This window comes from Phoxinus phoxinus, assembly GCF_949152265.1.
Source record: "Phoxinus phoxinus genome assembly, chromosome: 1".
Taxonomy (NCBI): Eukaryota; Metazoa; Chordata; class Actinopteri; order Cypriniformes; family Leuciscidae; genus Phoxinus; species Phoxinus phoxinus.
Window position 1 is genome coordinate 8,707,275 of NC_136876.1, and position 12,814 is coordinate 8,720,088.

A 12,814-nucleotide genomic window follows, 5' to 3' on the forward strand; every position below is an offset into this window, starting at 1 on the left:
CAGTATTTTACTGCAAATAAAAAAGACCTGGTAAGGTCTAACAGTGTGCTGAATTAATTAATCAAATGAAAAGAATCGGTTGAATAAATTATTTTCGACTCACTCATTTTGCTGCGATTTGCCGCTACCTCCTGGTGGTTTTAGTATATTAAAATGTATCATTTTATTTATTTTACCATCATATTTCTATATTGAAAAATGTGTATTTTAAACTTCTTAAATTATTTAATATGTAGTTTTGGATTTGTAAATGTGAATCTCTCAGATGAACTTGAGGAGTGCCGGTCTGGCCTTGGTCTATGTCTCAACCTCTCAAAGTCTTGGTCTTGCTTTGGTCTGGAAACACTGGTCTTGGTCTTGACTTGATGCCTTTAAGGTGGTCTTGACTACATCACTAGCTGTCCCAGTCAGAGTCTTGTGCTTTCTTTTAAACTATATAAAGTTTCATGTCAAATGATAAATGTTTCATCAGTGTTATACAAAGGTGAAAAGTTAAGAAATTATGTGTTAGATCCAGTCTTTACTAGACCTGATATATCAGAGTTTGGTCAAAGCAGCCAACACCTTGTCATGTTAACTCTTGTACAAAAGATGTGCAGACAGACGAAGAACAGAAATCAGATTAAATCATGGAGAAAATAATTGAATAGATTTTAGTAAATGATCTTGAATGTCTTAATCTGACCAGTATAAATTCTACAACTGTTATTTTACAACAACAAAAAGGAAAATTAATGAGTCACAACTGTGAAGTTGAGATACAATACAGCACTCAATATACATAAGTCTATAAATAAGTAAACGTAAAAGAACATTAAATATTTTAAGAAATTATGATGAAAGATGTATCTAAAAAGAAAAAAACAACAACAAAACAACAATAAAGATATTTGTGACTGCCATCCAGTTGTCAGGCCAAAGGTGTTTATTGCTGAAAATGCAGGAAAAACAATTAGCATGTATTAATTTAGCACTGCATCCTTTTGCACAAATGCAGAGTATAAACATGTCACCCTTATACGTTGTGTGCTTGTGAAAATAGGTCTATTCACTACTGAAAGAGAAAATAGGGACTTACAGAACAGGGGGCATTGACAACACTATCCTTTAGGCTTCCATTGGTCTATCCCATTAAACTTTGCAAGCTGACGACGTAATGCCACTGCAGAGACACGCCCGTGCTCCTCGTACGCTCAATATGTTGGTCGACTGATGAGCTCAAATGTGTTTTGATTAAAGAGTACGACAGGACTGTCTCAACCCAGCTAACAGACTGTTGTTATAAGAAAAAAATTTCACGTTCCCAGAACCAACACTGAATATTTGGAGAATTAAAACCAATTAAAAATAAAAAGCAAACAAAAAAACGTTTAATTTTATACATTTAAATATAGTATACATTGTTTTGACTATTTTCTCCACATAAATGCAGGTTCTGATTTGAACGCAATCTTTTTTTTTTTCAGGAACATTACACCCACCAGAATGTGCAAATCAAATGAACAGTTCGCTTTGTTGTATTAGATATGTGAAGATTTAAATTCTTAACTACTCTGGACAAGCACGTTTTTCTTCAGACTCTTATGCGGATACACATCAGTCAACTCATCGGCCGATCTGCCTTTACACCTGCAGAGCCAGGCGCGACGCAAGTGTGTTTTGCTAGTTTCAGCCCGACGCGGTTATCATTTTCACTACGTTGTTTAAATAGCAAATGCATAGACTGTTGGTCTGAAAACGAGTAGTGTGTATTGTTGGAGCGTTGCTATTTTGAGGAACTGAAATAGACTGAGCCTTTGACCAACTGAAACCTGCTCTAAAGTCAATGGCGCAGTATGTTTTTGTTATTTAAAGAGCGTGTTAGTAATGTGCGCCATAGACGGGTCCACAACACGCGTACATATTGTCCTGTAGATGGTCTGCTTGCTCTTTAACCTCGGGCTCAAGTAGATCCGTTTGTTCTCTGGAGAAGCATCCCAGCTAACAGACTTTTGTTATAAGAACGTTCTCCAAACATTCAGTGTTGGTTCCGGGAATGTTAAAATGTCCAGTTTTCTTGACGTTAGAGGAACGTGTTTTAAAAGGTACACAGAAAAAACTCCAGTGTTATAAATTAACTCTCCTGTGAGTTTGTTTGGTTCAGCCTCAAGAGTGTAAAGTGTTAAAATATGAGTGTTAAATTAACACCCAAGAGTGTAAAAGTTAATGAGATAATTATGTGATTAATTGAGTGATGATTGAGGATAATTGAAGACACCTGATGTTAACAAGCAGAATCACTGAAGGAGAAAATCAATCGAATTGTAAGTCACCATTATGGAGATCAGTGTTTACTTTAGTTGGCCAGTTGACCCTTACATGTTAAACTTTAGATTTTGTTATGCTGTTGTAACTGAGTTATAACAGACAGATGGACAAAAAAAAAGGTGATCAAGTGATGGTGGTCGTGTCTTAACATAATAATCATTTGACCTCATTTAGAGCCTAATCTCTGATTTAGATTAATATTATTGATTATAGCATCACAGTGATTCTACATCATAAGATCCATTGACGATATACATTTATCCAAAAGATTTGTTATAAAAAATATTCTGATAAATAAATAAAAAATCTTTCTCTTAGGCTCACACAGATATCAATAATCAGTGTATGTATCTCAACAATGGTGACAAAAATAATATCCAATTAGGAAATGGAAATTACTAAGACAATTCAGATCATAATTTATTCATACAGCAATGCATGATGGGAGCCAATGGATGAGTTTTGATTGGTGGTACCCAGAATGCACATGCTTTATTATTGTCACCATTGTTGAGATTCATATGCTGATTATTGATGTCAAGTGTGTTTAAACAAATAAACTGGTTCAAAGTCTGTTTTTTTTTTATCAGAACTATTAGTTAAACATTTTTTTGATTGTACAGAAAAGCTGAAAACCATATGCTGTAGAATTATAGGGCTGCTTTAATCAACAATTTAACTATAGGTTTAGTGACTCAGGTCAAATTATGAAAATTTTCCATCCAACATCACCTGATCACATTATCTCTTTGTTTATTCAGCTGTCGTAACTCATGCAGCAGCCAAACAAAATTTAAAGTTAGTAGTTTAAGGGTCAAGAGCCCAACTAAAGCAAACACTGATCTCCATAATGGTGACTTAACAATTATATTTTCTCCTTTTGGCGATTCTGCTTGTTAACATCAGGTGTCTTCAATAATGCTCATTCATCACTCAATTAATCACTTGATTATCTCATTAACTTTAATACTCTTCAGTGTTAATTTAACACTCATATTTTAACACTTTACACTCTTGAGGCTGGAGCCAAATAAACTCCAATCCATGGAGTCCAAAGTCCATTTAACACTGGAGTTTTTTTCTGTGTACCTTTTAAAACACGTTCCTCTAACGTCAAGAAAACTGGACATTTTCACATTCCCGGAACCAACACTGAACGTTTGGAGAACGTTCTTATAACAAAAGTCTGTTAGCTGGGATTTAGTCTTTCCACTTATTAAATTCTGTCATTTAAATATTCCACAATAAATAAATGTATTGCATGTAAAGCCCAAAACACCCATTACTCATTAAGAGAATAGGGACAACCTTTTTACACCATGCGTTGGGCGCGCCGACCATTTTTCCTGTTGTTAACCCTTTGACACGTACGATCACACCGGTGTGATCAGTCTTGGCTGGTCCCTGGAGCGTACGATCACACCGGTGTGATTAGAACGTTCAGTGAATCACGTGATCAACTGCCAAATTAAAAAATTCAAACTTTTGCTTTTACTGCTTTCCCGCTTTGACTGGCACTGAGCCACAGACGGACGTGCACAGTTCTTATCATTATCACAACTGTTCAGTGTATTTTAATGTTTATTTTAGGTTTCATTCACTTTAAATTACATTACACAATAACAAATATATAGTTTATTATTGCGCACTAATATTTATAACAGCAAAATAACCTTTTACACATGATGTAATATTAATATTTATTCGAGTCAAACACACCTTGTAGATAAAACGGCCGTTTCACACAGCAAGCGTCAGCGCGTCGTGAGCAGCGCGTATTTTTTTCGGCGTGCGTGCATGTTGATCAATGAGTGGATTCACACCAGGGGCCTGTTTCAGAAAGGAGGTTAAGTGAAAACTCTGAGTATGTTAACCCTGAAATGAGGGAAACTCTGGGTTTTCTGTTTCAGAATGGGAGGTATATCAAACCCGAGAAAGCAGAGTAAGTCAAGCCCGTTTCTGAAAGAGGGGTAACTTATACTCAGAGTCAGTTACCATGGCAACTTACTCTGTGAACCTAACCTGGTTGGGAGCAGGTTTTCTTCGGTAAACCCAGAGTTTCTTGCGGTCTCCTCCCCTTTTTTAAAGAGGAAGCGGTGTTTAAACACTTCATTCATTCTTTCTGTACATTTATTTATTGCTGTTTTTTCCGCTGTTTAAAAAAAGAAATGAATAAGATGAAGTAGCTATATATAACTCCTTAACTGGCAACTGAAAATACAGTACATTAGAGTTACATCATGTAGTTCTAAACAAATTCTACAGAATTAAACTGTGGCATTTACTGAAAATCACTTGGGGGATAAGAATGTCCGTTTATACTTAGATATAAACTTCGATTCTATAGGCTACACCACATACAAATGTGAATGTGTAGATTGTCTGATGTGTAGACACATAATATTAACATTACCCTGTAGGCCTCTCTGTGGCAGCCGAAACTGTTTCTTCATCCCCATCATCCTGTGAAGATGAGCATTTGTACACTTTATAACACTATTTGTCATCATTTCTGGTGTATTGAGTAGGCAACTTACAACTGTCTGGGGTTCTGTTGGGACAGGAGGCTCCAAAAGACAGATATTAGTCTCTAGATAGATATTAGTCCCAATAGATATCAGAATCTATTGGGACCAACGAAAAACCCAACCCAAAGTAAAATAAATGGAAATATCAAAAATACCCTATATCAAAAATAACACATAGACCTCTTACATTTTATGAAGGCCCTTGGATCTCCGGGAGTGACTGACTCTGATGAAGGAATTCCCTCAGCCAAAAATGCTGCTGCACTGCTAGACACTGGATGCTATTTAGTTATGTAATATGTCAAATGTTTGTAAAGTCAGATAGCATACACCCATGATATGCTCAAGCCTTACCTGATTGAATTATGTTTTTATATATTTTTTTATTTTCAGCTGCTGCCACATTCTTTTAATGCCTGCAGGATTGCACCTAGCCTTCATGAAAATTAAAATTAGGTTGAATAACTGTTCTTCCAGTTTCACCTGATATTATAACAGTTACTCTAAAATAGTTATTAATTACTAACTACAAATGACATCTTCAACAGTGTAATTAGATTAATGTAATAATTACTATCTTTAGAAAGTATTGGTCTACTTATTATTAATTACTAAGTCCCATATCAACCTCAACCACTTGAACAATACAATGAGGAGAGACAAGAAACTGCACTTTTAATGCTTTCAAAATGAACAATATACAATTGCATGAATTATTCTTGAATTGACCAAAGTGAGAGGGAGAAGGTAACATTCAAAATATACCTTTTAAAAATGTATGTTAAATCCACTATTGTTTTATACAGAATTGTTCTATAGTCTATGCAGTAGCCTATTTAATGTAATTACATCAGATTTTATTTTAAATTACAGAAGAATTAAGAGTAATCCCTTTAATTAAATTACAATATTTAGATTACTTGGTAATTAATTACACCCAACACTGTATAACAGTAATTCCTCTTTGTGTCTGGCGCTGTTGCCATGGTGACTCATAATATCTGGGCTCCATTGATAATGGCTTTTTATAGTTGTGGTGCACGCGCTTAACTCAGAGTCAGTCAACTTAGAGTTGATTGAACTAACTAATTTCAGCTGATCTGAAACCGAAAACTCAGAGTTTCCCATCTCAGGGTAAGTCAACTCAGAGTTCAAGTTTTAACTCAGAGTTGGTTGAACCTCCTTATTGAAACAGGCCCCAGGAGCAGGAGCAGTTCATGAGCGTCAAGCAGGAGCGTCGCGTGAGATGCAGTGAAGCGGGGGTTACGGTCATATATTTCGGGAGACATGGATGATCTTGCATGTTGTAAATCCAGCAGGCTCCGAGTCCAACTCTCCATCAGTGTTGTAAACAAATAATGGCGGCGCCCATAGCCCGTGATATCTTACCGATCAACTAACATGATATTTTTCTCTCTCTAAGTATTAAAATCACATTAGGAGTTCCCTTACATATATTTAACGATGTTAATAACTACAAGTTTGTAAATATTTTGTATAAAAAAATAAAAAAGATTTTAACTGTCATGCATTGCGAGTCTTTTTTTCCCCGCTGATGATGAAGAGCTGACGTCACCGTTACCTCACACTCGCCTTTGTTCTCATTTAAAGACACAAGTTTAATCAAGCTCACCAACTTCAGAGAAAATGACAGAAAATGTATATAAAAGAAGACAACTGACAAGTGAGGAAATTAAGGACTTTTTTTTAAATTCTGATGAGGAGATTTTTGACAGCGAGGCAGAGAGTGACAGCGATGAAGATCTTCCCCCAAACCTTGAAGCTCTTGACAACATTGTAGATGAAGAGACGACACCAGTCCCAAATGAGGCAGAAGAGGTAAACTCATTGTTATGGCAGGCAACCAACCTTTTTAATCCTCCTGGCCCAGGCAATTTTGACAACCAGCTCTGTGGTGTGCAAAATCCACCAGAATCACCCAGTGAGGTCAATTGTTTTAAAATGTTCCTCACAGAAGATGTCATGGGAGAAATTGTGGAGGAAACAAACCGCTATGCCTCTGACTTGCAAGAAAGGGAAATTAAAGGAAAGCTGGTTAAATGGGTTCCAACAAATATCCCTGAAATGTACACATTTTTAGTGTCAGTTCTCTTAATGGGGGTGATAAAAAAACCATCACTTCGTGATTACTGGAGCACAGACCCCATGCTCTTGACCCCATTTTTTGGGTCTTTGTTCTCACAGGATCGCTTCCTTCTGCTCCTCCGCTGTCTTCACTTCGCAAACAATGCGACAGCAGTTTCCAACGACCCGCTGAAAAAAATCAGAAATATATTCACTGCTCTCACCTCCTCCTTTCATCGCATTTTTGTGCCATACAGGGATCTGTGTGTGGATGAGTCTCTGATGAAGTGGAAAGGCAGGCTGGCATTTCGTCAGTTCATTCCATCTAAACGGCACAGATTTGGGGTAAAGTTTTTTGTTTTGTGTGATGTGCTAACTGGTTATGTGGAGGACATGATCATTTACACTGGATCTACCACTGACATCCAACATTACCCAGGACTTGGGATTTCTGGGTCCGTTGTGATGACACTTCTAGCACCTTACCTAAGAAAATGTCATGTTCTTTATGTGGACAACTGGTACAGTAGTCCCACACTTTTCCAGCACCTCTTGTCACTTGGCACTGGAGCTTGTGGGACTGTGCGCGCAAACAGGAAAGGGATGCCAAAGTTCACCTGTAAGATGAAAAAAGGTGAGGTGGAATGGCATGACAAGAGGGATGTTCATGTCCTTACCACAGTCCACCCAACTGGTATGGCAGCCACAGGGAAGCTTGATCACATCACTGGGCAACCAAGGATGAAGCCAGTCTGTGTGCTGGAGTATAACAAAAAGATGGGGGCAGTTGACAAAGCTGATATGATGATCGGTTTTCATGAATGCACCAGAAAGTCTACCAAGTGGTACTAGAAAATCTTTTTTCATGTACTTGACACTGTTTTACTCAACAGCCACATCGTCTACCGGCAAATTACTGGTGAGAAATGGATACAAATCATCTAATAATAAATATAAAGATAAAAAGTGATTATTAATTAATTATTTAATTATTATTTTTAATTAATGTAATCTAAAGTGTTAAAGGGTTAGTTCACCCAAAAATGAAAATAATGTCATTAATGACTCACCCTCATGTCGTTCCAAGCCCGTAAGACCTCCGTTCATCTTCGGAACACAGTTTAAGATATTTTAGATTTAGTCCGAGAGCTTTCTGTCCCTCCATTGAAAATGTATATACGGTATACTGTCCATGTCCAGAAAGGTAATAAAGACATCATCAAAGTAGTCCATGTGACATCAGTGGGTTAGTTAGAATTTTTTGAAGCATCGAAAATACATTTTTGTCCAAAAATAACAAAAACTACGACTTTATTCAGCATTGTATTCTCTCCCGGGTCTGTTGTCAATCTGCGTTCACGACTCCGCAGTGACGCTGCTGACGTGTTATCTCGTCCGTGTAGTATTCGGGTTCAAATAAATATGGATGGGCAAAAAAATGCAAGTCTTCCTCTGTGTCGAAATCCTTAGACATGTTTGCGAAGATTGCTTTGTTTACATCGTGCGTCTCCCTCAGACTGTAAACGAAGCTCGGGCACACCAGATAACACGTCAGCAGCGTCACTGCGGAGTCGTGAACGCAGATTGACAACAGACCCGGAAGAGAATACAATGCTGAATAAAGTCGTAGTTTTTGTTATTTTTGGACAAAAATGTATTTTCGATGCTTCAAAAACTTCTAACTAACCCACTGATGTCACATGGACTACTTTGATAATGTCTTTATTACCTTTCTGGACATGGACAGTATACTGTATATACATTTTCAATGGAGGGACAGAAAGCTCTCGGACTAAATCTAAAATATCTTAAACTGTGTTCCGAAGATGAACGGAGGTCTTACGGGCTTAGAACGACATGAGGGTGAGTCATTAATGACATTATTTTCATTTTTGGGTGAACTAACCCTTTGACAAATTCACAATAATAAACAGACCACACTGTCACATACTATTCTATTCTCCTCACTCCCTATATGATGTGCTCTACTGTGAGTAGGAAAGGAAATCACCTCCCTACAATTCAGGACGAACCTGATGAGAGGGCTGCTGGAGGAGTACAGCACATTGCGCGGGCCAACCAAAGGCGGGCGTCCTGCCTTGGACACTCCTCTGCGCCTTACAGCCAGGCATTTCCCATCTGAAGTCCCTCAGACCACTTCCCAGGGCAGCAAGACCAGGCGGCACTGCAAGGTCTGCCTCTCCAGCACACGCAAGGGCAAGCAGAGGCGCCTCACCAAGCACATGTGTGTGCCATGCAACACTCCCTTGTGTGCTGTCCCATGTTTTGAGGAGTACCACACACTGAAGCATTATTAAGCCTGTAAAAAGTCAGAGTATATTAATTAATTTATGATGATACTATTTAAATTATTATTTATTGTAATTATATTATTAAGTATAAAGGTATGTATAATAGTTTGTTTGTAAACAAAAACATTTATCACAAGTTAGAGTATATTTATAGATTTTTGTTTGTTTGTTTATGATGATACTATTTTGATTGTTATTCATTTTAAATATATTTGTTATCTGTTTTGTAATTATATTAGTAAGTATAAATGTATTGTATTAAACAAAAACATTTAACTTACATTAAAATAGATTAAATAAAACATACATGAAATGTGTACATTTTGTGATTTCTTTTTAACAAATGTCATACGTTTGAATTCTATGAATAATGCTAAACTTATACATGTCTCTCACTAGCAAAGCAGAGAAAATCTACATGGTATGACTTCTTTAAAGGGTTAGTTCACTTTAAAAGGAAAATTCTTTCATAATTTACTCACCCTCAAGTTGTTTCAAACCTGTATGAATTATTTTCTTCTGCTGAACACAAAGGAAGATATTTTGAAGAATGTCAGTTACCAAACAGTCAACTGGTCCCATTGACTTCCATAGTATATTTTTTTTCCTACTACGGAAGTCAATGGCTCCAGTTAACTCTTTGGTAACTGACATTCTTCAAAATATCTTCCTTTGTGTTCAGCAGAAGAAAATAATTCATACAGGTTTGAAACAACTTGAGGGTGAGTAAATGATGAAAGAATTTTCATTTTAAAGTGAACTATCCCTTTAAATTATATTTCCAACAAACATTTGAGCAAGCTAATAAGTGAGGTGTGACCATATATATATATATATAATTGTATATGGTCACACAGCTTGTTTTGTATATAGGAAAATATAATTTACAATGTCATAAAATGTAGCTTTTCTCTGCTTTGCTATTGAGAGATATAAAACTCAGTAACAATATTAACTAAAACAAACAAGAAAATCGATGTAAAGGATTTAACGTCAAATATGTGCTTTGGTATATTCATATAACTGAACCCCGACTTTACCTCCTGAATGCACGGATTACTGAACATATTTATTTGGAATGCGCAAAACATCGCGTTGACAGACAAACATCCCTGAACGACCACATTATTGAGCACTGTCCGTTTTACGTTCTTTATTCATATTTATTGCATGCTTGTAAATAATTCTAGATGCTTCAGAATACAATTAAAAACTAAAATATAGCCTAACGCTACTCACCGATTGTCACTCGGCTGTTGTGAGGGAGATGCAAAGTACCATGTGCCAGCGAAATTCAAAGCAGTGGGGGGGAACACATAAACATAACCATATCAACCATAGTCGGTACACTCTAACTAATTATTTGAGAGGTTTTGAATAAAAAATAAAGCGAAACAGTCAAACTACTCACCTGCAGACGGTTATCCATCGTGTGCGCCATTCTGACTGCGAAATGTCACGTGACAAGGTTCATGCGTCTCCATGGAAATTAGAACGCGATTGATTGCAAAATAACGGTCGCAGAAAAAAACTCACGCCAGGCTACCAGTCTGACTATTTTAGAACGTACGTGCGAAAGGGTTAAACTAGCAAAAATGGATTCAGACATGCACTAAGTGCACTTGCACCCTTTAGATCCTTAAAATAGGGCCCATTTTGTGGTGTAATCTATATTACATGTTACCACTAGGGGGCAACACGGGCATGTAGGATGGGGAGTACGGAGAAGAGCGAGTGAGACACAATGTTATTGTTGCAGCCTGATAATAAAGCGGCTTGTTGAACACTCAAGGCAACGGTCTTTATTTGTAAAAGAACTCAACACAACACATTTAGCCAACCGAAGCAATATCTGCAGATGGGATTATTACAAATGATTTTACTTCATATGCAAACCCGAAAATTGTTCATGCATGGATATGAACGCTCATATTTAGGGAGGCTTATTTTTACTCCTCACACTGACTAACATCAGTGCCACTGGACGCTTCTGTCTATTCGAAGCCTGTCAATGTGTACCTCAAACATAAAATAAATAATATAATCAAATAATTATAATTGAAATGAATTACAATTAGTAAAATTGTAATATAACAGTTATATATTAAAGTGATCAAATTAATCATGTTAAGGAAATAAAGACAAACCTGAGTGTTGATTTCTGTGTGTCTTCTGTCCACCCCAGAGCAAGTGAACGCTCTCTGCTGGTGTTTATATAGAGAGGATGTGGATTGATATGGAAATGACACAGGATTTCTCTGAAATCACATGACCAAGCAGAAAGAGAAAGTGTTTTTTATTTGTACTAATTAAAATATTTGTGGTATATACGATAATAATAATTAGTGCAAACAGTTTTGTACAGAACCTATGTGCTTATTTATTTTATAGATAGTCTCCTTTACTTTTAAATGTACTAAAGACATTGAGTAATAACTCACATTAGTAGTTCAGCTTCTCCAAAAGCTCAGGTACCTTTTTAAGAAAATAAGATTTTTAAGGTTGTACATGTCAAATCTGTCTAAATCTGTTCTTCTGAAAATTGTTCGGTTGTTGTAAAACATGCATCCATCCGGACCTAAAGACACATTATAGAGATGCACAAAGCTGGAAAAAACTTCAGAATCGTGTCCAAAGACCTGTGTTCATCACAGTAAGACAGCGAGTACATCAGGATTTAAGGGAAGTGTTCCCAGTTCCGGCTGACCTAATCTATGCAGCCTAACATTGAGTTATAGAAGTCTATAATGTGTTGTATGCTAGGTCAAAGAGATGTGTCTTTAATCTAGCTTTGAACTGACAGAGTGTGTCTGCTTCCCGGACAATGTTAGGAAGACTGTTCCAGAGTTTTGGTGCTAAATAGGAAAAGGATCGAATCAATACTGCAAGTTACGTTCGTCGGAGTAAGATGGCGGAGTTTTCTCTTAATTAATTACACAAAAATACAGCGAGGTTCTTAAACTCTAGTTCTAGAAAATGAAGAACAAATATTTGCATAAGGTGTGCTTTGTTTTTTTTAATGTTTTTAGTTCATTTATGAAGCCACTGCAAACTTTATCGTTACGTTACATTGTTATTTTATAATGCTCTTCTGTGCAGGCAATTAGCTTACTGTGCTGTAAATAGAAAAGCCTGACAAGCTAAATACCTTACTGTGGTAATTCGCCATGTTTCTCAGTGACACGCCCACAACTCGTAAAGATCGGGGCTTAGAGAAAATCCCGAGCTTCCCACTGGTATTTACGACATTGTGGTGGCGTTCAACTCGTAAATACGATCTATACGAGATTACTTGAACGCACCATTACTCTGCTCAGTTATACAGTAACTTGAACAAATAAGCACAACCTGCAATTCCAAACAAGACCACAGGGAGATGCCAAATGACTGCATAAAGCTATACGGATTCATTCTGAATTATTAAACAACAAAATACAAATGAAAAATAAAAACATTCTGAATGTGTGGAAACTCAGCGATCTAAAGGCGGGTCGATGTTACCAGTGAACAGTTCCTCTGATAGATCAAACAATCTTGGAGCGTCTGATGCCCTATGTGTAAACACCACACTGATCCTCACAA

The 12,814-nt window shown here is 36.9% G+C and overlaps 3 protein-coding genes across 3 annotated transcripts in view; 2 read left to right on the plus strand and 1 right to left on the minus strand.

Moving 5' to 3' along the window:
- The window catches only part of LOC307000534 (L-asparaginase 1-like), a 56,993-nt gene extending 45,579 nt beyond the window's left edge, over positions 1-11,414 (minus strand). Inside the window, exon 1 of the mRNA XM_079616176.1 lies at positions 11,380-11,414. The gene's annotated coding sequence lies outside the window, so the exon portion shown is untranslated. The remainder of the gene's footprint in view (positions 1-11,379) is intronic.
- LOC307001012 (uncharacterized protein) overlaps positions 1-12,814 on the plus strand; it is a 573,545-nt gene that overhangs the window by 122,537 nt on the left and 438,194 nt on the right. The gene's annotated exons all lie outside the window — the stretch shown is intronic.
- Positions 6,483-9,238, plus strand: LOC307009800 (piggyBac transposable element-derived protein 4-like; the record flags this gene model as incomplete). Its single annotated transcript, XM_079633890.1, has 3 exons — positions 6,483-7,765; positions 7,814-7,839; positions 8,919-9,238. 3 exons carry the CDS (start codon positions 6,483-6,485, stop codon positions 9,236-9,238), a joined length of 1,629 nt encoding a protein of 542 aa, XP_079490016.1.